Source organism: Anoplopoma fimbria, chromosome 15, assembly GCF_027596085.1.
Source record: "Anoplopoma fimbria isolate UVic2021 breed Golden Eagle Sablefish chromosome 15, Afim_UVic_2022, whole genome shotgun sequence".
Taxonomy (NCBI): Eukaryota; Metazoa; Chordata; class Actinopteri; order Perciformes; family Anoplopomatidae; genus Anoplopoma; species Anoplopoma fimbria.
This window is the reverse complement of record NC_072463.1, coordinates 7,496,501-7,524,098: the sequence shown is the minus strand read 5'-3', so window position 1 is coordinate 7,524,098 and position 27,598 is coordinate 7,496,501. Positions and strand designations below refer to the sequence as shown.

General features: G+C 42.8%; 1 protein-coding gene across 1 annotated transcript; it reads left to right on the top strand.

Moving 5' to 3' along the window:
* mideasb (mitotic deacetylase associated SANT domain protein b) lies at positions 1–24,944 on the top strand. The gene is given in 14 exon segments (XM_054613943.1): positions 1–171; positions 2,596–4,428; positions 6,206–6,478; positions 7,042–7,381; positions 7,652–7,718; positions 10,267–10,409; positions 11,094–11,197; positions 14,238–14,313; positions 15,555–15,643; positions 16,321–16,464; positions 17,710–17,832; positions 19,631–19,833; positions 21,556–21,732; positions 21,734–24,944. Coding segments are annotated over 13 exon segments (3,378 nt in total). The 5' UTR covers positions 1–171; positions 2,596–2,847; the 3' UTR covers positions 21,792–24,944.
* Positions 24,945–27,598: the final 2,654 nt, after the last annotated feature.

Here is a 27,598-nt window from a genome sequence, read left to right as displayed (position 1 = left end):
GACCCGTAAATTACAGCAGCCTTGCGTGTCAGCGGAAAGCCTTTATATGGGCATGGAAGTGGGTGTGGCCACGGAGCTGGTGGCGGAGAATCACAAGACGAGCAGAGACGCACAGACACAGTCGATGCACAGCAAAGCAACAAAAAAACAAAAAAAGGCCGCATTGCCAGAGTGAGTTTTTTTTGTGTGCAACCCCGATGCAATAATGTGCAACAGACGATGCGCACGCGTTTCTGCACATTAGCGCTGCGCTTCCGACCGGGAAGGACTCTGGTTTTTTACGCAGCGACCCTCTCTGTTCCTCCCGACTTTAAAGCGATGAGGACGGGTAAAGGAGGGGGTAAAGTCCCAGAGAGTGAGGTCAGCAGCACACAGTGAGTCAACCTTGGGGATCTATGCAGTCATCACCGCATGTCTGTGTTGTGCGGGCCTCCTGCCGCCGCCGCTGCTGCTGGCCGCACAAAGCCGAGCAGTGTGCCATCCTGCGGGGCTGTAGCCGCCGCTTGTAGCAGCTTTCACGGCCAAACACAGTGAGTATGGAGGGGGACGGACAGGGGAGCTGGAGCCGCGGGGTCGATGCTGCTGCTGCTGCTGTTGTTGTTGTTGTTGTGGTGGTCGACAGCTTGGGTTGCTGACAAAAGTTTTGTTTACCTCTGTGTCGGGATGTTGTTGTTGTTGTTTAATGTCGCAACTCGTCTGCACAGAGACGTGTTGACAAGGTGTGTGTGTGTGTGTGTGTGTGTGTGTGTGTGTGTGTGTGTGTGTGTGTGTGTGTGTGTGTGTGTGTGTGTGTGTGTGTGTGTGTGTGTGTGTGTGTGTGTGGGGTCACACTTCTGCCCGTGCATGCTGCACCTTTTGGCAGCTTGTTGCAACGGGACAGGGCATTAGTGACTGGATAATCCGTGTTCTGCAACAAAGGGGGTTTCTCGTAAATAGCTGAGCTGAGCTGAGCTGGCAACAGAAAGTGATGTGAAGAGAGAGAGAGAGGAGGAAGAGGAAGAGGAAGAGTCCTCCTGATATTTGTCTGTTTGTCGTTTCTTGCACGCTGCAGGCCTCGCATGCATCATGGTGTGCTGGCTGTGCCACACGGGGCTGCTTTAAATTAGGAACCAGAGGTGCATTAGGGTGGCTAATGGCCCTTGAGGTGTATTTTAAGCCAATTAAACGTGTTGCTTTTGTTTATTGGGCTTAATAAAAGGCTGGTGTAAAAGGTTGCACTTGTGATGCGTCACGATGATCCCTCACCTCAGGTGGAGTCTGTGGTTGGAGCACAGGGGACTGCTCACAGCATGGTCGCTCACTTTGTGTTTCTGCTCTTTCTGCAAAGGAGAAATGTGATTTATTTATGTGCACCTTTTTTTTTTTTTTTTTTTTTTTTTCATAGAGGATGCCTCATAGGTTTTGACAACATAGCTTTTGGCATGTGTGCCGTTACGCATGGCATCGCTGGTGCACACACATGCACACAGTTTTTGCCAAATAGCATGGTCATCCAGCTTCCTCAGTCAGTGATGCCCCTGAGCCAGTGCAGGATCTGAACAGCTGCAGCAGTCTATTTTAAGCAGCCTGTGTTTTACTAGGCCGCCAGAGTAAAGGGTGACAATTACCATTCACTTCCTAGGTTGTCAAAGATGTCCACGTTGTAGAAATTCTAATATTCATTTATGTTATCGCCATGACAGTTTTTGAAACATTTGTCCTGCAGGTTGTGGGGATTTTAGCAGCAATAAGAAGTCAGAATGTTTTGTTGTTTGACTGCTGCCCAAGAGTTCAACGGTTTTTATCTTATACAGATGGAGCGCGGACTGAAATTTTAACAGAAACAGTCGGGATCTGTGTGCTTCTTGAAATTTGGCAGGCTGCACCGTGTCAAATCTGCTCCAAAACCTTGCCATCAGAAAGTAGTTTCGATATTCACCACGGGGGTTACCATGGCAATTGTCAAGAAGCAAGCTATCAAAGCCGGCAAGGCCATTTTAACTTTTTCCCCCTCGCAGAGACCGTTTCATCATGAGTCACACTTGCTCACTTTCAGTTGCCCTTCCTTTTTCGAAGCTGCAGCCGCGGTTCAAAGGGCACATGTTCCCCTTTCTTCTCCTCTTATGAGTCACACCGTTGTAAAAAAAGAAGTATTCATCACGTTCAACATGCTGTCTGTTCTGTCGTTTGGCGGGAAAAATAGCTTATGTTACAGGTCAGATGAGCAGACCTTCAAAATGTTTTCAGTGCCTGTTTGTCATCCATGCTGATGTCATTGTGCATCATTAAATGGGTGCATAAATGACATTTCCAGGAACTATTGATTCAGCTATCTCCACCAACTACCTTCCAATAGTATATGCAGGTCCGGTATACGTGTCTGCATGCATGCAGGACCTTATCCCCGTCATGTGAGCTTAGTGAATAATGACACAGTTTAGACCTCCCCTCCCTCTGTTCTCACACCCGATACCTTTCAGTGGAGGTCTATTGTTTAAAAAGCAAACAGCAGGTTTTTACATGGCTGAGGCGGGAGTGATAATGAGACGCCCCTGTGGGGACCTCTTTTAGTCTGGTGGCTCAGTGCTTGACCCCTCTCTCATTTTCTCTATACAGGGTGTTGTCCATGAATGAGAAACCCACACGGACTTCTTTAGATGTGCTCACCCCAGGCCCGCGACCTCTGAGTGGGCCACGAAGAACTCCAGAGGGGAAGAGAAGATTATCTTACCACTGCTCACTCTGATGTCGGTGTAGTTTTACAGCTTTACTTTGCAAACATTTTTTGGATTGATATATATTCACGTGATCCAGCGGAGCATTTAGAAGCTGGTTCGGTTGGGAACATTCACCTGGCTCGGCTTCTTCATGCCCGTCATGAGCGTACCAGCCCAGCAGAAACCCAGCGCCAAAAGAACAGGCAAACGCATCACGTTTTTCAACGAGCAAAGCATAGCAATGAAGGAGACTTCTCAACACCCTGATGGGTCCTACTATGTCCCGGGTGGACCTGCCTCAGACCCCGGACAGAGCGAAGCTGCAAGTACCGTGACCTCCAATCCAGAGGCCCCTCACATGTACCTGAACTCTGTCATCTTTAGCCCGGACAAGGGTGACCAGAGCAGGGGTCATTATCAGCAGACTGTGCCGATGAAATGGGCCCACCAGGAGCCCAGTCAGCATCAGCCATCTCTGTCCCAGCAGCAGAGAGCTGCCTCCTGGAATACCATGAATAACTGGGGACAAAACTTTGCTAGTTACATCGGGGGAATCAACGTAACGGACTCGAGGACCCAGAATGCGTTTGCAAAGACGATGCACGAGACTTCTGTCTTACAGCCACATCAACAGCCGCCAAACAGAGCTGCAGACAAGCAACCGTTGGGGCCAAACCCTGCAGTTGATACTTACAGGGATGCTGTTAAAGCTCGGGGACTGGATTGGGAGCAGCAGCATCAGCAACAACAGTCCCAGGCCTTTCAGGAGACTTTGAAACCCGGGGCACTAAACACCCAGCAGCACAGCACATCCAACCAAGGAGGAAGCTCAGTATTGCAGCCCTTCCAGTTGGCCTTTGGTCAGCCCAAGCAGCACCTGCCAGCATACTACCAGGCCTTCCAAGGCAACAGGACAACCCTACCTAACCCACCTAACTACCCAACGCAAGCAAAGCCCCCACACCAGTTGCAGCAGCTGCAGAAGCAAGAGCAAATACAGCGCCAGCAACAGCAACATCACATACTCCAGCAGCAGATTCAGCAGCAGCAGCAGCAGCAGCAGCAGCATCATCATCATCATCATCGTCAACAAATGCAGCAGCAACAAATCATTCAGCATCAACAGCATGTTCAGCAGCAGCAGCAGCTTCAGCAGCAGCAACAGATCCAGCACGAGCAGCAGCAACAAAAGATACAGCGGCAGCAACAGCTTCAAATTCAGCAGCAAATGCAGCATCAGCAGTTGCAACAACAAAACCCTCATGTGCTTGACTATTACCCCGTTGCACAAAATGCACACCCGCATCCGCAGCCCGTGGTGGTGCACTCCCAGGAGTCCTCGGCTCTGGATCCCCCAAATATCCAGGAACCAATAATCCAGGACATCACCCCAGAACCCCAGCAGCCCACGGATCCGCTGCCTCCCATTCTCCATGCCGAGACCCTGACCCAGACACAACCCCAAACACAATCCCAAACGCATCTTCGCAGATCACGGCGGCTCTCAAAGGAAGGCGGGGCGCCGTCGGACAACCCTTTTCTCTCCGTCTCTTCGGACCCGGCAGCCCCGGGGCCGCAGGGCTCCCAGAACGGGGCCCGAGACGTCCAGGCAGCACCGACGGGCGTCATCCAGAGCACGCGGAGGAAACGCAGGGTGTCCCAGGAGGTCAACCTGGAGACTCTTGCTCAGAAGGCCTCGGAAATGGAGTCTCTACCATCACATATTGTAAAGGTATGTACTCCGTTTGATTTTCAGAACCATTCTACTTTCTTGGTTTTCCTTTTTTTCCTTTTCGGTCTTTCTTGTTTACTTGTTCTTTAGCTCAGCCATGTGTTTCTCATCTTGTTTCCTCTCAAAATAACCTTTCAACATAAAAGGACTGAGTGTTCCGAATCCCTATAATTGCATATCAGCTCATATCTAAACTCATCGCTGCAAGCTGTAAGCCTTAATTTTGATTATCTCAGCGAGAGCAAAAAAAAAAATCAATTTTTCTAGCGTTATCCTAGGGTATAATTGCAGTGGGACTGTAGCTCCCTGAACAGGAGCGGGAACTAGAACAAACTGCCAGGAAAAAAACTGTGCCATAACTTGTGTTGTTTGTGATTAACGTGTTGCTGGAAGAGAGGCTGAATGTAATCAACGCCCTACGAAGTTTACACCACAGAACGGGGCTGCTCAGCTCTGCCTTGTGAGGAAAGTCTGTTGCTAAAACAAGACCTTGCATTGTGAATACTGTCACAAGGTAAATATGCGCTCCACAAATATGTGCTTTTCAGCTCTCGCGAGATGAATCGGTGAACAAACCTGATGAAATACCCCGGCTGTACTTATCTATGTTAAAGGTGCTGAATGTCTTGATTGTGCAACACGCTCTGTTGCCAAACAGCACTGAGTCAGTATGTCTGTAGTTCAGCATGGCCGTGCCCTGGATTCGCCTCACGGGTAGCCGATCATACAGACGCTGTGTTTGGTTACATGCCTGCACACACCTCCCCCCCCCATTCCATCAAAGGAGAGAAACTCCAGCCTGGCCTCGACCGCCCTCCCCCCCTCCATACAGGGAGGGGTGCAGGGTTGCCCTGCTTGCAGTGCTCAGCAGAATATCTCTGGTGGAGGGACTGGAGTTTTCCACCAGCGATAATGAGCAGAGATCCAGCGTAGCCACACTGCTGCATGCCTCCCTGCCCATGACGATGCAGCGTGCACTGACAGAATGCATCTGTCTTCAATGATGTGGTGGTTTAGAAGGCTTTGAAGTTAACCCCAGAGTTGCTCAAATGCACACAGGCTGCTCGCTCCCACTCATTATGGTTTCTCAAAGACAAAAATGTGGAGAATGCTTTTGGGGACGGTATGTTTGGTCTGTCACTTGAGTGCTGCTTCTAACAGTGCTGTATCAAGGTGCGGACGTGCAAAATGCTTTCTCTGAAACATCTGAGAAATGGACACCTCAGTCTTGTTTCATACTGTATTGACTATCTGTCAACACTGTAAACATTTTAGTATTGACATCCTTTTTCTTCAATCTGTGTTTTTGTGTGAGGCAAAGAACAAAGTTTTTAGGGTTCCCCATTTTCTCTATCGATTATAATTCTTTAAGTAACAGACATCTACCCACACAGGTCCATTTTAGTTAAGATTTATCGTGCTGGTGTGAGCTAAGGTGGCAAGCTAAGCTACGGTAACTGAAGTTGTTAAAGGATGTGATTTTTGTTTTTGTTGCACCTGTTGCTTGGTTCACTATATCCATTACACGAGTTGATGTATTTGTAAATGTGTCACCTGATGAGCTTGTGAGTAAGTGTTGCAAACAGCAACAGATGAAAGTGTCTTTGATAAATGCTTCAAGTCTTTTAACCATCACAGCAGCCCAGCTTGAGGACCATAACCCCCCACATCATATGCAGTTTGCAAGCAATGCATCCGCGTGTCCTCTTAAAGTTTTATAATAAGGAAAATCTTTTCATCAGACGCATTGTAACACCTCACCCTCCGTATTTATCAGGAGCCCCACAGGCCGTGGAGTCCCTCTGAAACAAGGAGTCTGAACGCCAAGCGGCATCGAGACGACAGCCTCCTGCCGCTCGTCATCCCCGTGTCTGTTCCAGTCCGGAGGCGGGAGCCCTCCTCTCCCAACAGAGATGAAGGAGCCCTGGCCTCCAACTGGCCCCCGAGGCATTCGAACCCCCAGGACCTCGGCCGGGCCGACCACAAGCCCTCGGTCATCGTCACCCGGAGACGCTCGCTCAGGAACTCGTTGTCGGACAGCTCAGAGCAGGTAGCTACATATTCATGCGTTGATGATTTAGTTTTCTCCTTCTTTTGCAGTTGGGGCCATTATTTAATTGGTAGACTTCCATACTTTTACAAACATTATTTGTTAAACTGTTTGAAGGAATTTACAAAGAATGGGAAGGTAGTAGGTTGGCGTCAATTGTCTTACTCATTCTGTTTTCATTCTGTCTAAACTCCAGCTATTAAGCCCTTGTATTTGTGCCACATCGCCCCCACATCCCTTCCCCCCATCGTGCTGTGTCTCCCCTGCCCCCATTTCAGTCCTCCACACTTTTCTCCCTTTCCCTGTTTCATTTGGGGGGGATTTGGTGAACTGGTTGCCCTTTCCCAGATCAGGCAGATTATCAGGGTTTAGCACTGCCATACTGTACATTATGTACCGTACAGTAGAGTACAGTGGGCCTTGTTTTTTCGGGATCTATCTAGATAAATGCACAAAAAGATAACTGCATTGGCATGCATATGTATTGTTGAGTTCTTTGTAGGTGCTTATATCACATTGCACTCTGATTAATCAACCTCTTAATATCATTTTTTCCCCACCAGAATGGTAGAACTGAAGGGGAGAAAGACGATGACGGCAAAAAGTCTAAACGGCGTCCGCGGCCCGAACCCCTCTTCATCCCGCCACCCAAACCTGGTCTATTCATCGTCCCTCCCGTCTACTCCAGCATCACATCCTACCAGAGCCACCTACGATCCCCGGTCCGGCTCACCGAAAACCCTCTCTCCATTCCCCCTTACACGCCACCGCCAATCCTCAGCCCCGTCCGCGAGGGCTCTGGCCTCTACTTTTCCACTTTCCTGTCCTCCGCCGCAGCCAGCAGCCAGGGCCTGCCACCTCCCGTTACACCCAAGTCGGCAACACGCAGCCTGTTGCGCTCCAGTAAGTCAGACAAACCCATAAGGCCTCCCTGAATTGTCCACAGGACATCCAAACTGCGGGAATTCAAATATGAAGCTCTGCACACTTTTTTTTATTTTATATGGGGTTTCAAACTATATGTTTGATTTGCAAGTGTATAAGGGTAGTTTCTTTCTGAATATTATAATTAAGCCTGACTGATTTGTGTGTTAGATATTCTTGTTTCTTAGCTTTTATTATATATATATTTGATAATGTCACTGAGTGGATTTTGTGTTGCTTCTCTTTTAGACAGCTGCGACATCACACCACCAGTTCTGTCTGCTATGAGCGAGGCTACTCCAGTCAGCATAGAGCCGTGAGTATTTTCCTATCAACATCCCCCAAACTATCTTATTTTTATTGTGGAAAGGTTTTCGGGTTTGGTGGTGTGATGGGGGGGGGCTGTTTGAGTTGACACTCAAAGCAGAGCATGCATTACCGAAGCCAGAGTAGCAACTCTGCAATCATTTGTTCAAACCATAACACTGGGCTGAATCATGAAATATCTCAAAAGAGAACTCAGACTTCTTGAAATACTAAACCTGTCCTCTCCGCCACTGTTACCGCTGGAATCTTCTGCCCCGTCATCCAGCACTCGCCTTCTGATCTAACTATGCAGTCTAATGTCTCTCTCTCTCTCAATAGAAGTGCATCCTGTCATAACTGCTCCATATTAACTGTCAAGTGAAAGCCTTAAAACCTTTTGAAAAGCTAATGGCAGTGAGTGCATCAGAGGCCGGTTGTCTTTAATGTCGTTCATACTGAAGAGGATGTAGTTTTGGTTATAGTAGTTATAAGTTGTGTGACACATTGTTTAAATAAAGAAGTCAGCCAATCGGATTCCAGCAACCTTGCTGAGGAGGAAATTAAAAAAGGTTCAAAATGCTAATCATTGTTGACGCATTCTTGTTCATCCTGGTAAAAACATTCTGCATTCACATTTAGGCCACAGGACAAGACTTTGGTGTTGGAAGTGTTTTGGTTTTGGTCTCAAGTCCCAGTTGTACTGACCAATCACGCTCGAGCAGGCTGAGGTTGAATGCAGGCAAAAAGTCTGTGTGGAGGGCCAACGAGGCGGAACACTTTGGCCAATATGTAAACTCGGTACCCTGCGGCTATCGTCTAACCATGATTCTGCTTTTTATTGGTTTAAAAAACACGCTTGTTATCTGGCTATTGTGAAACAATCCAGTCATACACGTCGTCTCCCAACTCGTATCTTGAATCTCAAGTTGATAATCAGACTTTTAACCATAAACAGTGCACTGAGAAGGAAGTCTTGGCCCGGATATCTGCAGAAATATGGCCCCTCTCCCCCAGAGGCTGATCCATAGTCAAACAAATAGCCGATGGGTTCTAAGATTGCATTTTTGATAACTGATCGTGGTTAACCCTTATGACAAATAAAACAATATTTCCTGTGGCTGCTTCACAATTAAAGCAATCTTGTCTTTTAATGTGAAGCAGCAGCAGTAACTTAACACAGCTCTGACAGTGTAAACAGTGATGCTGAAATCAGTGACGCTGGATGACACGCTGCATCGTCTCTTGAGTACGTGGGTAGATAGGCAATCTGACAATAACAATAATAATGAGAGGCAGTAATAACTGAACTTAAATACATATGACAAAAAAAACTGACCATTATCAAAAATGTGGTTTGATTTTTATTTTTTTATTTTTTATTTTATGGATTATAACTTTAAACTTCCTGGTATCAAAGCTCCATGTAAACAACTTGAATCAAACAAGACCTTCAGTACAACACGACCAAGTTGTTCCATAAATGTAAACACAGCCACTGATACCTTGTGTGTTTAGGAAAATGAGAGCAGCAGAGAAAGGTGAGCTTTAAGGACACCGAGACTCCATTCAGTTTAACCCTTAAAGTAACAGTCAGTTTTTTGGAGTTGCATCAACAGTGGGGTTGCAGTTTATGGGGGTTACATTGTGCAAGCTGTCGTTCTCTCCCCCCCCCCCCCCCCACTGGTGCCAGCTGTTCAGCAGTTAGTCCGGGACGAGCCAGCGAGGCTTCCCATAAATCATGCTTTCAGCTGGGCCTGCTGTACTCCCAAACACACTAGAGCCGCAGCGGTTCAAGTTTTAGCAGCCCACCTTCCCTGATGGAGGCTGCCAGAACACACGCACACAGCACACACCTTCCACACACACATGGAGGCTGCACACACACACACACACACACACACACACACACACACACACACACACACACACACACACACACACACACACACTCAGCTGGAAATACTGCAGGCCTACTGGAAATGCAGGGGTGGGAGGGGGCATGCTGGAACAGAGTTGGCTGTTAATGTTACACAGCATGATTTTCACAACTATAACACTGAGGTATCTGGTTTCAGTTGACATTTAGGCCCACAGAGATGCATCCATTTGTTGAATTTCAAGCCTATCTTCCTACTTGAACGCGACCTTTGTCCCGCAGCCAGATGAGGAGCCATTTGCTTTCGGTTCAGTGAATTCAAGAAGTACACTCTGAAAAAAAAAAAAATTTGAGAAGGAATTTGCATTTTGTTCATTATGCTGAGAGGACAAAAGAGAGCTGTGTAACCGGCTGCAAATCAAAACAGTGCAAGGATTGTGGTGCTCAGAGCCAGAGAGCGCCTCAACAATCTTCCTGTTGCTATTTAAAGATCACAGCAGAAAGAAAAGCCAAGTAATCAAAATGTGATCTCAGAAATATAACAAGAGGTTTGCTTTTGAATAAAATCTGGTATGAATATATATATATATATATATATATATATATTGTCTTGACTCAAATATTTAAGAGAGAATAAATGCGTCTTAACAGCCGTGTTGCTCACTGATGTCCTGTTCCCCAGACGGATAAATATTGGGTCGAGGTACCAGGCCGAGGTGCCAGAACTGAGGCAGCGGTCAGCTGTTGAACTGGATCATCATCGAGCGGAGCTGGTCTGGGCTCCATTGAACAAGCTGGAGGAAAAACCTGACTTCCAGCAGAGAGGTACCAAACGCAGTATTTCACAGCTGTTACATCACCTTAAACCGAAAGTATAAATACTGGCACACAGACTGTTGTTGCAGGAGAAGGATTTGTTGACGTACATGTGAGCTGATTATTTTTATTCTTTTTACCGTGGAGCTAACCTTCTGTTCCTAGGATTCATTTTTTATTACCTTTTTGTTTATAAATCAGGAAGACTTTTTTTCTTTTTTTCTCAAAGCTTACTAGTTTAGCATTTTGTAGTTTGTGGAGTGATTTCCTGATATACCTTTTGAATAAGAGTGTGTTCTATAATTCACTATCCAGCTGTTGCAATTAAGGATGTCTCCAGCAGCAAATTACTATATTTCTATATTTCATGAGTTTCAATGAGGAGATGCAGGCAATTTTAATTTTCCAGGGATAAAATGCAATTTAATATGGTAAAATAGACTTAATTGTCACTGTGGGGTGGTTTTGTTTTGGATTCAGCGGCCTGCTGATCGCATTATTAAAAATAAATGTTTCTCTTTTTTAAATAAATAAAACTGCATGCGGGAGGCTGTTTCACAATTAAATCAATTATCTTTTAATTTGGTGTTCATTCTCTCCCATTAAAGTTTTTTACTACTGAATGACAAATAATAACAATAAAAATATATTTTTTCTTTCAGTGCTCACAATCACCGTCTTTTTGTCTTACAGTGGAAGACCTCATGCACCTGGCCTGCTCCAGTGTTTTGTTTGGAGGAGGTACAAACCAGGAGTTAGCCCACCATTGTCTGTACGAGTGCAAAGGGGACATAATGGTGAGCGCAACAGAACAATCCATATTGATTGACAAGGCGAAAAAACGACATCCAAACACCAACCTGTTTTCCACGTAAAGATTACCTTGACACATAGAAATTGGAAAAACCTGCATCCCTACTAAAACATTTAGTGTCACAGATTTTTTTTTCAATATTTTAACTGATTACCATAACCATTTTAAAATACAGCAGAGCTGCATATTTAATTTTCCCTTTTTCCAAATATTTTTTGATATTTTGCATGAAAGAAACTCCTGAATCTGTGTTTTTCTCTTTGCTCTTCTTGCTGGTTTGAAGTAAGCAGGGCTCGGTTGGTAAAAAAAGAAGATGTCAAGTACTACTGTGCACCCATCAGGATTTAGCAACACGCCTTGTTTGGACACTGTCAATCAAATCTGATGAAATCAAAATGCACACTGCTGATAAAACAGCTTAACTCAGTTTTTGAGTGGTCAAATTCTCAATACATAATGCATAAATATGGTTTATATAGTGACTAATATTTAATGTTATAAAGACTTATTAGTTTTCAGGGGCTTTTAAAGAATGATTGAAGTTATAAAGGAATATAGTAGTTTTTAAAGGATTGCGAGTGTTTTAGTACTACTAATAAGTAATACTTATACTCGTAAATCATTTTGAAATTAAATAATGAATCATTCTTTCAAAACTGTTCCTGTCTTGAATGACAGGAAATGCAAAGCCTTGTGAACATAATTATATTCCTTATTTCCATGGTAGCATTAATAGAATTCGAGCCTTTGTTAGAGCACAGAAGCAGATTACAGCATTCACATGATTGTTTATCTGCACTTAAGTAACTGGGTCATTTCTAACCTTATTTCTTATTTCTCCATGTGTCATATAAAGGAGATTCTTAGTTTTCTTAATCAGGCTCAGGGATTTATAAAATCTCAGTAACTTTCTTGATCTTGTGAAGTAAATCCCTTAATGTTTTTCTAACTGGGTTTTTGTTTACGTGCAAATGCTCAAAGATGGTGGTGTTGAAAGAAAAATCATTATTCATAGCGGTGCATCCTTTTATCCATAATATTTAAATCCAAAAACCCAACCCAGACAAAAACATGTCATAGTGTAGCTTCATATCTCACTCACACACTAAAAGAATGCCAGCTTTATTTTAAAAAACCATTGATTACTGACCAGCAGCATGTGGACGTAACGTTTAAAGTAGTCAGGTTGTTGCAGTGCAAGTACACGTGTCCTCCGACTTCCTGCCTAAACTTGATATCTTCCACTAAGCGGGTTTCTCGCGTGCATGTAAATGAAATGATTGAAAGACTTCATCTGAGCTGTCAATGATCACTGAACGGAAGTGAGTGATCTGCAGACATTCAGTATGCTTTGTACTGAAACTGGTGTGGTGGCCTGAGATGAGTGAGATAGTGACACGTTGGTTATTTAGTGTGAGGAGCTGCACATGCTGTCAGTGAGGTGTGATGCTCAGGGTGAACTGTGGCGCTGAGACAAATAGGCAATTAAACAGTAGGCAGAAAATTAAATAACAACTCTTCTTGAAGTCTATTTAATAGTTTGTCAAGCAAAAACTTTCTACTCCCCGATGTCAGTTCTGCTTTTCTTTTGTCTTATGTGATAATAAACCGAATATTTGGGGTTTGGGGTGGATTGTCAGACAAAACAAGACCTTGGAAGATGTTTTAGGAAACTACGATGGTGCTAAAACCTCACACCTATTGCATCTCTGTCAGACCACTAATAACAACAGGGCCTTCTGTATGAAACGGCTATTTAAAGCACGTTGCCATGCTGTGGTAAAACACACCTTACGATTATAAATCTGCCGCAGGAACAACGGGCTCCGTGATGTTTGTGGTCATGAGGCCGAATGGCGGGCACTCTGAAACATTATGAGGCAGCATCTCGAGTGGCTCTTTTCTGGTCACGTCAAAAATACCTGTCGCATTTCTGGAGAGTACCAGGAGATCAAATATCTTGGTTTGTCTGATCGAAAGTCCAAACCAAAACTTATTCAACTTATTATAATGTTAAGACACAAAAAAGCAGCAAATTTACACACTGGAAAAGCTGGAACTATCAAATGCACGACATCTTTGCTTTCAAGAAATGACAAACGATAATTAATTTATGTAATTTATTGCTTTAATGATAATTATAATAAGAAACTTTATTGATAGATCACTTTTCTAAACAAAGCTTACAAAGTGTTTTACCACATAAAGGCAAATATCAATATCAAGCAATGTTGAAACAAAATCACAAAGTGCTTTTACAAATGCAAACACATGCTTATATATTTATGTTTGCTAATCTACCCTGAATATTAAGTTTTAAAAAATGAAGTCACACTTTTAACCCATTTTTTCTCATATAAAGAACACCTGTCCTACAACAATAAGTTATATTTCTGCAACAATGTGCATTACTTTGTGTTGACAGTGATTTAAACGGTGATCCATAATCAATACTAGGTTATTGAAGATGCGCACGCTGGAGTTGACTCGCAGATTAACAGCAGAGCTGTCAGAGTGCTTTGTGGTGCTGCTGCTGGAGATTTCAGGCCCTAGCGACCAACACTGGTCCAACGTTGTCAAGGAAACCACTAGAAGGGGTTTGGGGGGGGGGGTTGTCAAAGCGCCCACTCTCTGCAGCAGTCTGGCTCAAACTGCTGTCTTTCAACATTCACGCACAGTCAAGACTTTTTTTTTCTTCTCAAAGAGCACAGTTCTCATTCACTTCAATAACAGCCTGAGTGTAATCCTGATGTGATGCACTCTGATATCTGATATACATGCAGGAGAAATGAGAGCGATGCTTATCCCTCTCCCTGGTTACCTGTAAGCAAGCGGTGCATTGTTTGGCTCTGTGGTTTTTTTAAGGGTTTATAAAGCACAATTGGAGCGGCTGATGGAGCCAAGAGTCGGCTCGCTTTGCAGGAGTGACCTGGTGTATAAAGGCTCACAACAAACACTGCTGTGCTGCTAATGTTTGTTTACTTTGAAGCATTGTTAAAGTGTTGTTTTTATTTATTTCTCAGGCTGCTCTGTCCCTCCTGATGCTGAGGAATCCAGTTTTCACCAAGTCTCGTAATCTGGCAAAGTACCACTACTCAGGTAAGCCATTAACAAAGAGCGTTTCTCTCTGTTTTTATATATAATCATTATTTTGTTTTACCTGTAATAATAAATAGATGTGATTAACTGAGGTATGAAACAATTATTTCATTAGTCGATCAACAGAAAGTCAACTATTTCGATCAATTGTTTTAGTCATTTTTCAAGCCCAAATTCTAGCTTCTCAGTTGTCAGTTTTTTTGAAACGTGTTTATAATACAAATATTATAATAATGTCTAAATAATTCAGCGCATCTTAAATCATTTGTGATGGTTACAGGCTCTCTGTACATCCCAACACTAATATTTTGAGTGTAATTCAATTGCCAAAAAAGAGTCAAAACACACAATGAACATAGTGAAAGATTAATTTGACTGATAGGATTATTATTATTAATAATTTCAAATCCTCTAAAGATTGCAATAATATTCTAAGGCCAGGATAATCCAGTAACGCTGGATTTTGAAAGCCCTATAGTCAGTTGATTAATGAACATAATCTTTAATACAATCGTAGATTTACTGGACTAACATGTTGACGAGTAACGAGGAAATGATCACAGAAAGTTGACTGAACTCTTAAATAATCATCATAATATTCTGGGGTCCAGAAAATGTTTTTCCTTATCTAATAATAAACCCCCACCCAGATGGTATACAGACGCCCAAAACAAACCCCCATAATATGTTGAAAATCCTGATTTCAGCCTTTAGGAATTCTGACTATGTTTGTGTTTTGGCTCCAAAATAACGGATGTGTCAACAACCCTTTTACTCCCTTATTTTATTTCAACCATCTCACAGTGACTTTGCCTCAGAGCCACGGCAGCTGCAGCAGTGAGAGTGTCAGGGCTGTGGTGTGTGGGGGGTAGTGGGAGACTGTGGAGGATTGTGAGGGTCAACGCCATGAGGAAAGGGGGGGGTTACAGCATGTGGTTAATCCCAGGCAGAAGACAGGAGTGCCATTGTTTAGTGTGTGTGTGTGTGTGTGTGTGTGTGTGTGTGTGTGTGTGTGTGTGTGTGTGTGTGTGTGTGTGTGTGTGTGTGTGTGTGTGTGTGTGTGTGTGTGTGTGTGTGTGTGTGTGTGTGTGTGTGTGTGTGTGTGTGTGTGTGTGTGTGTGTGGTTTTAAGGGTGGGGGTTTGGGATTGAACTTGTCTCCACACATTCAGGATCAAGTCTGCAAGCAGATACTTGAGTGTTTTTTAAAGGGCTGCGTCTTTTTAAACGTCTCTCCCTTCAGGATCAGACAGCTGGACCGCAGCTGAGAGACGGCAGTTCAACAAAGGCATCACCGCCTACAAGAAGGACTTCTTCATGGTGCAGAAACAGGTATGTTGTGGGTTTTCAAACACAAGATGAGGAATAATAAAGAGCTCTCCGTTCTAGTGAAGGCCACATTGTAGCAGTGGGCTGATAAACAGACCCAAAGATAAAAGATGGAAACGTTTGCACAATGTTTTCCCCGACAATGGGCGGGCTGAGAAGGGAAGTCCAGTCACTCTGGAACAATGTTTCCTTCTTGTTTAATTATTTGCAGTCTCGCAGTCAATTATTGTTTTTCCAGTATGCAGATCAATTTGATTTTCTTGCATTCACCACTTCATTAATCAAGAGGGAGACCAAAGTATATCAATTTTAGAGTTTTTCAGTTTCCACCAGATTAAAGGGGCTTTTAAAATTTGATTTGTGACTGAGCTTCAGGCTTTTATTGTGCTTGGCCCTGTCTGTGCTGTAGCAGGAAGCCACAGTGAAGCTTCTCAAAACAAATCTTATTTTATTGTATTATCTGTAGGACATTTGATATACGGAATAAAAACAGCTGCGCATCATTTGAGATTGCTCTGTTTTCTCTCCACAACAGCACAGGCAGCTTCAAAAATGCCCTAAAAAAGACCTTATGGGCTCAATAACATGCACTGACATTTAAAAATAAAAGAGAAGAGAGAGAAAACAAGACTCCATTAAAAGGGAATCTGTGTGTGTGTGTGTGTGTGTGTGGTTCACAGGTGACCACTAAGTCGGTGGCGCAGTGTGTGGAGTTTTACTACACGTACAAGAAACATGTCAAGATGGGCCGCAGCGGGTTGCTGGTCTATGGCGAGGTGGAGCCTCTTGAGAGCAAGACCGCCGAGGAGGAGACGGACCACAAGGTCAGTGACGTGCTGATGTTTAGTGTCTGTACTGCAGATACAGGTGTGTGTGTGTGTGTGTCAATGTTGTGTCCCGTTTTTTTAGCACCCTCAAGTCTGTTGCTGTCAATGTAGCCGTGCAGAAGGGTCAGATGCGTAAAATCAGTCCAAGTTATGGAACGCTGCAGCGCGCACCGCATGTCATGTGATGAGGAACAACCAATCACAGCCGGCATTTATCTTTTCTTTCCTCCATGAATGTATAGAGGATAAGTTAGTCATTTTAGTGCAGTGCTACCCAGAGCTGACAATCACTTGCTTCACCTTTTCAGTCCAAGAACGTCACAAACTCCGGTCAGCCAAAGATCAGCCAATCTGAAGATGACAAATCGAGCAGTAAAAGCTACTTTGAGCGATTTACGGTGCAGGAGATCGATTCACCTTTGTATTGATTTGTATTGATCTTTGTTTAATTTATAGGTAGTGAAACCAACTGCTAATTATCTTCATCGTCATTGTATTTGCGCAGGTTTTGGTTGCTTAGTAACGGCAGGAGAGCAACCTTCCAAGCACATTGGATAAAAAAATGTCCTCGCTTACGTTTTCCACATGCTTTTAACGCAACATGTCAATGCCCCCTAAAACACAAGCCAACACGTGATTTAAACAAACAAGAAGCAGAACCAACCTTTTTATTTAAAACAACAGGACACTAGAATTTAGGTTTTGAAATGAAATTTTTGCTGAGAAGAGTTTACAAGATCTTCTGGAGCATTTTCTCAAGTAGACAAGTGGACCGATCTGAATGAGTGTAGGGTGATCTGATTAAATTTGAAACAGCAGAGATTTATTTAGATGTGAAACTAAATATCAAGTGTCTGTTCAGAAATAACGCCGCTAAGAATATCATTATTGACCCCCCCACCGAGTCTTAAAATGAACTGTGTTAACGGCTGCAGATCACTCCGGCTTTGCCACCATATTGTCCTCAGCGTTAATAGTAGATAAATATAATTATTCTATCAACGGAAACTATGCAGGAACAGTTATGGTGGTTGTTATAGCGACTGTGCAAAGCATCTCGCATGTATAGTTGTCAGTGTTGACTGTTCGTCACTCAGTCACATAGAAATACCTCAAAACTAATGTTCAAGAGATGCTGTTTGATAGTTACATTATGTATAAAAACTCATCACAGATATCTAAACCAGCATCTAGCTGTACTTTTTCTCTCCGTGTGTCTAACACTCTCCTTCCTTGGGTCAGGAGAGCTATCACAGTTTGGAGCCACAGAGGGAGGAGGACAGCAGGAAGTGGGAAGGGTCAGCTGACAGGAAACAGGATGTCGGCCCCACCAGGGCGACACACACGCTGCAGTCTGCTGAGAACGTGAGTGTGACTGTAATTAATCAGCACCGCATGGGAATGGAGGGGAAGTAAAATAAGATGGTCATCCCACATGAAGAGCGTGTCTTTGCACTCACAGATGACACGACAACATTAACTAACCGATGTCATGAGAAGAGACCTCCATGTTATGTTGGTTGTTTTGTCTGTGATCAGATTGCTTCTTGAATTTATACTATGGTAGTGTTTTATGAAGTTGTTTTTAATATAATTTCTATAGTGATAAACTATCCTTGTCTCCATGTTTGCTTGTTACTCTATAAAATGACAAAGAAAGGAAACACTTTCAGACTTGTCCTGTTGGGAAAGTTTTCCTGAGATGCTTTCAGGATAACCAGTCCTCACGCTTGAAGCCTTTTCTCTCGTAAAAGTGAAACATAAAATGCTGTGTGTTTGTCAGGTGCAGTTAATGCCTCATCTTCTTTGTGAGTCACACACTCTCACACACACTCTTTTCTTCTTTGAGCTCCTCACCATGAATGTCAGCAGTTCCTTTTGGCAGCTTGACAGATTATTCGGTTCCTCGTCTGTTTCTGCAGTAAAGAGTGAAGTAAAGTTAATAGGTATTTACTCTGTGGCAGAAAAACATTTTACTTTTGCCATCACAATCTCTCAAAGCTTTAACTTTGCTTATTGAACACTTTTAGGTCTGACAAATTGTTAGCCAACTCCTTTATGGCTACAGACAACCCATACAGTAAGATTAGATAAGATCTTTATTCCTCCCGAAGGAATTTCTTGTTCCAGGTATTGTTCAAAGATTAAACAGAGGAATAAGAAATATATGTGAACAATAGGGCATTAAATGTATAAAAAGTATTACTGACACAGTGCAAAATAAATAAATATATTAAAAGAAATTCAACTAAAATAGAAAAAGTAAATGTAAAAATGCGACACTCTCTGTAGGAGCCAGTTTAAAATAATTATGAATACCTCACTCTGAATATAATAGAAAATGTAATAATAATGGTATTGAAAAGAATAACCATGCAAAATCCTGAAGTAGGTCAGTATTCCAGAGGGATTACTCTTTGTTGTATGTGTTAATTAATACTGTGGTGCTTATATATTCTATTTACCGTACTGTGTGCATTGTATTTCTGCAAAATGTGTCATTTCTCAAAGCCATGAAAGTCCTTTGATCATAGGAGTTATCAGTCTTTTCATTTGTTTATATTATTTGTTTGTTTTCACTCTTGCATTTACTCAGACATGCATGCATTTAAAGTAAACAAAAGCCTTTGCAGGGGAGGTAAGAAGCTAAAGGCTAACACAAGAACATCCTGTGCATGTTGCTGCTTAAAATCCTCATTTGACCTCATGAGGCTTCGACTCATTTGACCTTTTGAACTCCTCCTGTCTTGTCCCGGAGGCTGTGTGATGGATTTGCCGCCCCCTGCTGGATCATTTTAGAGAAGATAAATTGGCTGACATCCACCTCCCTGGATTGTGTAACCCCATTATGTCTGTCAGCAAAACAATGACTCGACTAGAAACCTTTATCCTCGTTAAATACATTGCATTTTGCAGTTAAGCCCATATAATTAGTGGTTGTTAAAAGTGCCAGGCTATGTTTATTTTTTGTTTTCTTAGACTCTGTGTCCATATGTGTGTACACTCCCACATGTGTGCATTCCATTGTAATACAATCCTACATAAAAGGTGCTCATAAAGTAGCTTCAGGCTCATGATTTTCTTTGCTAATTGCTCACAGCGACGGTTTCTTTTATGTTTTAAACTTAACCTCTCACTTTTTATTGTGTGTGTGTGTGTGCAGCCGGGGACGGTCCTGATCATGAAAGGCCAGGAGGACGTCGGGAAGGACCAGCTGCCGTCCCGGGTCATCCACCCCCCTCAGCCTCCGCCCCCTCCCACCTCCAAATCCCGCCAGGACGGAAACTCGCGCAAGACCAGCCCGTCAACGGTCAACAAAGGCTCAGCTGCTCCGGAGGGCGAGTTCCCCTGCAAGAAATGTGGCAGGTCAGTGATCAGAAATATCCCATCAGCTACCGCTGCCGCGTTGGAGGCGCTGCCGTGGCTCTGTTTACTTATGCAAAGCCGACAGGCAGCAGTTACATAAGTGGCCTTTGACATGAACGCAACATTTCTGCAGGGAAATATTGCCATCGCTATTGCCCACTTGGATTTCTGTATCGGTAAACAGAGGCAAGTGTCTCGTAGTGTTTGAAAGAATCGAATCCGTCCTCTCATGCTTTGATTAAATAACAGCGCGTCCTCTAGCAACACCGGGCCTGTTATTGCCAACTGTGTCCTAGCAACTGAAACACAAAGTAGATGCGGCACATCGCGCCTCTCGTCAATGCAGCTCTACTCAGTGACTTGACAAGAGCTTCCCTCCCCCTCTGAGTACTCACCCTGCTCAAACGTGTACTCATTATAGATTACCCACCTCTTCAGAGTCTGATAATGTATGTTTACAGGAAATCCAACCAGGCTTATGAGTCGTTTTGCAGCCATCGTATCACCTGGCTGCACTAAAGACCCATTGCTGTGTCACATGCTGTTCATTGTCTTGTTATCACTCAGTCTTTATTTCCATACATCATACTGAACTTTGACTGCATTCTTTATGGAGGGAAAGATAACTATTATTATAAAAGTGCTGACCTTAGACACACATCTAGTATTATAGCGATATATTAAAAATAAGAGTGATGAGAGGACTTCCAGTTAATGTGTTCCAGTCATTTATTAGTCATTTTTGTGCTTTCTATCCGTCTTATGGAATATTAAATTAGACACGCAGACAAGCACTTTTTTTCATTTGCATGCGCTGTTCCACTTCAGGCTCTGGCTGATGGATGATGTTAAGTAACGCCTTGGTGTTCTGGGAATTTACAGAAGGTCAAAAAACTGAAGTGAACTAACAAGAATGATTAGCATTTTGTTCCTTAAGTGCAGTTGCTTTTTTTTGCCTTTTCTTCCCAACACTGATATTTCTCCTCTCAGACATGCGCCTCTTTACATAAATGAAATGAAGATTTTACATGTCGGCCTTGTGTCTCCAAGTATCACAGCGCAAAGCTGAATTGAATGCTGTCAGATTTAACGTCCGCAGCAGCACAAAGGTTGAATATATACAGAGATTAAGAGCTCTGTAGTAAATGTATATATCAGTTGTCATCTTCTTTGACTGACTGTGGACAAGTCATCTTTAAAGTTGTGGGGGGAAAAAAAGAATCAGACCTGCTATCTGCTGTTTCCCTCTTTCATATATATTTCATTTTTATCCACGCCAACCATATTGAAATAAAGTAATGAAATGCTTGATGAATTAATAAAAATGATGTGAGAGTCCCAACTTAAGAACATGTCCTTTTATGCTTTAGCAATATCAAATAGGCAGCATGATTACCCATCTAAGACATTATTGAACTGATGAAAAGGGTTTAAAAGGTTATTCAGCAGGGGAAAGTAAGGAAAGCTTCCTCTGCGCCCTCAGTGGACATTAATTAATTAATCATTTTCCCACCGGCTTTAAAACATCAACGTTGTTTCTTTACAACTCGGCAGCGTTGCCTCTTCCTCTGGCTCACCAGGTTGCAAATATAGTGCGAGCATTGTGTCTCAGTGTCTAAATGACAAGAAGCCACGACTTAACCAGCTCCATGAAGCCGGCGTTGTTACAGATGTCTTCAAAAAGGGCTTTAGCAATAAGCTCCTCCCTTTTTTCTCCTGTAGGATTTTCTCCAAGGTGAAGAGCCGAAGCGCTCACATGAAGAGCCACGCCGAGCAGGAGAAGAAGGCCGCGGCGCTGAGACTGAAGGAGGCCGAGGAGCGAGCGGCGGCAAAGGCAGCCGCCGAGGCCGCGGCAGACCTCGCCGCGGCAGCAGAACGGGACGCGACAAATGGGCGGGGACAGCACCAACGAAGAGTCGTCGGAAGGGGAGGACGAAGATGATGCAGACTGGCCCTAAGAGGAAGACCGCTCACAATGACTGCAGCGTGGCTTCACTCTCTGAGACGGGAGGAAGGAGATTTAAAAAAAGAAGAAGAATCCCTCCTGTGAACTCTGTGAATATTTTTGTGGAACAAGAGGACTTCCGTTGCTTGGCACATTCAGGGACAGATTTACTCCTGTGTGTGTGTGTTTGTGAATGCATTGACTGAGTGTGTGTGTGTTTGTGAATGAGTTGACTGAGTGTGAGTGTGTGTGTGTGTGTGCAACAATGAGTTTGTATGCGCTTTCTCAAAACGCCCCCCTTTACTCAAGCGTTACCTCCCTTGCTTAAAGGGCTCGGTCAAATCAAAGCCATGCCGCCTCTCTTCGGCGCTCTCCTGCTCTCCACGCCAGGCCGCCGTGGCCTTCCTCAGCACTTGGAGTCTCGTCCGGTTTCGTTCAACGGGATTGGAAAAACTTTGTTGGAACCCCCTTTTTTTATTCTCTCCCCCTCCCTCTCTGGATGAGCCACAGTACGTGCTTGCTTAAGCTGCATCCAAGTTGGATGTTTTTTGGGCGATATGAACACGTGATATCTGACAGCAGGGGGAGTGCGGCGAGGCGAACAAACGGCGGGTCGTGCTGTTAGCTGCTCTGCTCTAAGAGAACAGATGGAAGGATGGACGGATTGGTGGCGTGTACAAACGGTTGCCTTTTGTTTCGCCGCTCTTCTGCACTCGACGCTGCCAAAAGCTTTCTCAGACGCATGATGTGCACCAAATGAGTCGTCCCCCCCTCTCTCTCTGTGAGCGTTGTTCATTTGGGCTTTAGTTCTGTGAATCCCCCCCCCCGGCCCTCGTCACTTTTTCTAGTTCACAGTTTGTTCCTCACTGTTGATGCCTTGGATGTTTTGATGCTTTTTATCTTGAAATGACAATCAATTTTACACTGTGTTGTTGTTGTTGTTATTTTTTTTTTTTATAAATATATATAGAGGTAAATGTTACTTTTACTGCCTGTGTCGCTCTGTATGGTTATTGTTGTTGTTTTTGTGAATATTCTTGTTGATTATTATTATTATTATTATTATTATTATTATTATTATCATATCATCCTGGTTTTGGCTGCAATATAATTGAGCGCTTTTACCTACTTGTCCATTGCATATTATTTTCCTCCTTTTTTTTTATTTAAACAAAAAAACTAAAATAATGCTACTTGCTGCCTGTTTATAACTGTGACTTTTTTTTTTTTTTTTTTGGAAGCCAGATATGAAGAAAAGGCAGAAACGTATGTGCAATAGAACAATTAAAATCGCCCTGTTACCGGAGCCTCAAAGCCCCCCCCATGCTTACGACTGGCTTCTCTGGATGCCTTGTTGTCAACCCTGTAACTGATAGGAGGCACCGACTCAGACTGTTGAAAACCGCAGGTCTCTATAGATACAACAAACGGCACAAACAAATTCAAGACATATTTTGGAAATGGATATCATGTGTAAAGACATGCTTACTACCCTGAAACCTGAGCTAGAGTAAACAATTTGCTGGTACAAACATGCACTAAGAGAAGCAGAACGCATTCTCTGCTGTAAACCAAACCCAGATTTTTGAGGTTTTAACAGATTTTGAATGCAGACATAAGACTTAAAATTTTCTTTTCTTTTTAGAACCATACATCAAATGTCACTAATGTATTAGCTGACTTCAACAAGCAGTCATTAAGAGAAACAGAAGCATTATTTACTGTAAACCCAACTTAACCTAGATTTCGAAGGTTTTAACAGAAGATTTTAAAGGCAGACAAAATATTTCCTTTCCTTTTTTTAGAACAAGACATCTTTCAAATATGTTCCCAACTCAGACATTTCAGCTTGACTTTTTTTCCACTTTACCACAGACTGTTTATAATTCGACGAACACTCATTAAGAGAGAGAGAATCATCATTTTCTGCAAACCATACTTGACTGAAATTTTGCAGGTTTTAACAGGGTATTCTGAGTGCTGTTATGAGACCTGTATATTCTCTCTTTAATCCCAGTTTGCTGATATTTGGTGACTCTACATTGAGAAATGTTAGGCCAGAAAATATTGGAGAGTGGATTCTGTCTTGTGTCTCAAACTGTTTAGTCATCGTTGTGACACTAACGCACTCTGTTGAAACCTTGACTATGTGGGTCAGCAGTTTACTGAAGGGCAGAGTGACATAGCTTACAAACTGAAAAGAATTTGCAACTATAGTAAACGTTTAAATGCAGTAAGTGGTGGTTTGGAAAAAATTCACAACATCTGAAGTGGACAAACTGCCGTAAACTGCTGTAAATATCTTGTGTGTCTCTATGGTTGACTTTGTTTCTGTTTACCTTGCTGATAGGACTGATTTTGACTATGAGAAAGACATGTTTTGATCTGCCTCTCTATGTTTCTCTTCATTAAGCCCTTCGGCCCAGAGCCAGCTTCTGTTGCCGTAGCAACAAATGGGTTAAAGGGTGATTTTCCTTTAAAGGACAAACCACAGTGGGGAAGTTGGGAGGGGGAACCGGCTCCAATTACCAGTTACTCCGCAAGTTTAACCGGGGTCTATGCACAGACTGTGTGTGTGTGAGCGTGTATGTGTGTGTGTGTGTGTGTGTGTGTGTGGACATACTGTTAAGTGTGTGTGTGTGAGAGCGCTTCATGAGGGGTCAAAAAACTGTAAGCCAGTCAATTTAAAAAAAAAAAAAAAAAAAGAAAGTTTTGCAGACTGTTCATGTTTGGTATGTTAATTTATATTTCCTTTTTATTTGGGCTTGTCTTGAGGTTCTCACGGGGGGGAAGTTGTCGCCACGAAAAAGTTTTTTTTTAAGCTGTTTTTCAAACAAAAGCAGAATTACGGATGAAATCAAGGCTGTCGACAGAAACACACAGCTGTAAACTTTCCTCATTTCATCCGGTTGGTTAAGGGAATTTTAAGGGGACAAAAAGGTTTATTTAGCTAAAAATTAGAAAAATATATATGAATGAAATTCTATGTTTGCATACTTTCTATGCTATTTTCATATATTGGGGTTCACACTAATGAGGAAACATGGAAAGGAATCTCAAGTGCTTTTTACTACAGTGTAACTTATTTGTTTCGATTTGATTTTTACCACCTGTGTTTTTAGTAATGATTTACGAAGCACTGTATATTAAAGTTTTAAAATATTCATGAAGCTTTTAAATGTGTTTTTTTATTCCTTTACATTATCTGACATATGAGGTCCCACCTTAAAATCAGAGTAATGGTGGAGTTGATGATATTTGAGAGGTGGCAGCATTGTTGCAGCGATTCAAGCATGCAGATACCTGCAATGAACAGAGGAGGGCGCTGTTGTAACAGCAGCAGAGGCATCCAGGTTGTGCTGTGTTTGTTTGTGTTTAGCCTTTTGGTTGCCTGATGGCTTAAAGGTGTCAAGTAAAATGTATTAATGCAGCTAAAAATATCACTATTGTCTCGTTAGGCTTTTAAATCTGCAAAACAAACAGTGCGTCACTTTGTTGCTGCACCCCTGATCCCTACTGGTATTTTAAATTCACAAAGCTAATTTGGGGTCAAAATATATATTTTTTCTGTTAATTTAGGTTGCAAATGAAACTGCCAATATGCAAAAAAAAAAAGAAAATGATGCTGCCTTCTTACTGTAAGATTACTCAGTTTATTTTGTCCATTTTCTTTAATTTATACCTGTCGCCATTTCTTTTCTGGAGAGTTTTTACCTCCTTGATGAATCATACTGTGTAGAAAATGTTAAATATCTGCCATGTCTGTCTGTGCATATCACTGCAATCGTTTAGGATGGTTAGGAGATCACTGTTGCGCAGTAGTGTCTGACAATGGATATAAAACGATGAGGGGAACTGACAACTCCCACCAGCACCAGGGCCAGCAGCAGTGCAATCTGGGAAAGGCAAACAAGAACAGCATGCGGCTCAGATGTGTCCTTGCGTACTCTTTTTGCTTGTTCCAAACCGTGGGAGGAGGAGGAGGAGGAGGAAGGTAGTAGGAAGAGGAGGGAGACAAAAATGAGGGATGGGAGTTGAAGGGAGGAGAGGAATCTGGAGTGCAAGAACACAACTTCATCTGACTATCGTACAGCTGGAGAACATTAGAGATCAGAGCAAGACTTCAATGGAAAACAGTGAATCACAAAATTGCGTTAAAGCTCATTCGCATCCGTCTCTCAATGTCGTTTTAGTTTGTAAAATTGCACTCGTCTTTTTAAATCTGGAAACACACTTCTGAGAAATTCCTCCAACTTAATGATAAATTATATTTGCAGTGGTTTTGCTGAGCATCCGTCACACGGACGCACAGAGAAGACCACAGGTAATTTATCACAGCTTGAGTCTACTAATCCCCTCGGGGCTCAGACAACATGTCGAGAGAAAACCCGGCCAGCCTGGCCAGGTGCTGTTAGAACAAGAGTGTGTGTAGGAGGTGGAGAGAGGAAATGAATGGGGTTTTTTTCATACCCCTTTCACACATGCAAGAACACTCATCAACCCGTCATTATGCTCAACCTCGATATGATTCTGTTTAATCCTGGACATCAGATCTGAGACCATCAGGAGTTGTGATATGAGTACTCTCAAGATCCTGCCAAGACAAGGAGGTGGTATCTGCCACAAAGCGGTTTAGTATATCAAATGTAAAAAAAAAAAAAAAAGAAAAGGGAACAACAGCTATTTCAATTTCCCAGACCCCAAAGTTTTTGTTTTGTCCGACTAACAGTCAAAGAAATAAAAGGTATTAAATAAAAAATGATATGAAACAGAGAAAGAATTGCATTTTTTTCAATCTTTGGTCAAGATTGAAATAATTCAACGGCTATTTTAATACAATTAGATTGTATACACATTCGTATTCCCCAGAGGATTCATTGTAATAACTTTGGTGATGACTTCATTAGACATTTTACGTACCGCCACCTTCTGGTCAAAGTTTACATGTTTCCAATACTTTGATTAATGACAAAATACCTGCATTAGCACATGTTAGCATGCTGCTAAAATAATGAACATGGTACATATTTTACCTGCATAGCATCTGCATGTTAACATTGTTATTGTGACAAGTAAGCATGCTGCTGTTAGCATTTAGCTCAAAGCACAACGTAGCCTAGTACAACCTCGGAGAGACACAAGTACGTCTGTAGTCTCTTCAAGCCACGAGACAGAATGAAACAATTAAACCGTTCACAAAGTTTATTCAATCTTAAAATAGGTTTCTGTCGATGCTCAAATTATTTCAGTGCCATTTCACGTACTCATTTGTTAATCATAGACACAGGGAGATGAGGGTGCAAAGTGTCACAACCGACTAATTATAATGTTTAATTGCACTGTAATAGGGAGACCCTTCTTATTGAAGCTGTTGGAAGACTAATTGAAGGAGAAGAGAACCAGACTCTTACTCTTTGGCTTAAACAGGAAAAAAAAACATGATTGATTTACCAAGATAGTTTCTGTAGATCCAGGCCCAGGCTCAGAGGCCTGGGCTTCTCATTATCTACCCCAGCACAGAGGCTTCCTCCTTGGCTTGGAGTTCGTCGATGAATACAAATGCTTATGGCAGCAGCTCTTTACCTTTTTTTTCTTCTGCTCACACACTGGATCCTTATTAGCAATTACAACACAAGAGGGCCTATTTATACACATGTGCAAAGACGGGGCGCCGCCGTGGAAACAGACACATCCAGCTGCACTAATCAACAGCAGCCCGGTAATGGTAAATGAGATAGGAGGGAGGATTGAAGGAAGGAGGGAAAGGAAGGATAGGGGGAGGGATTGTGAACAGAGGGAGTATCGGAGACAGCCGTGCAC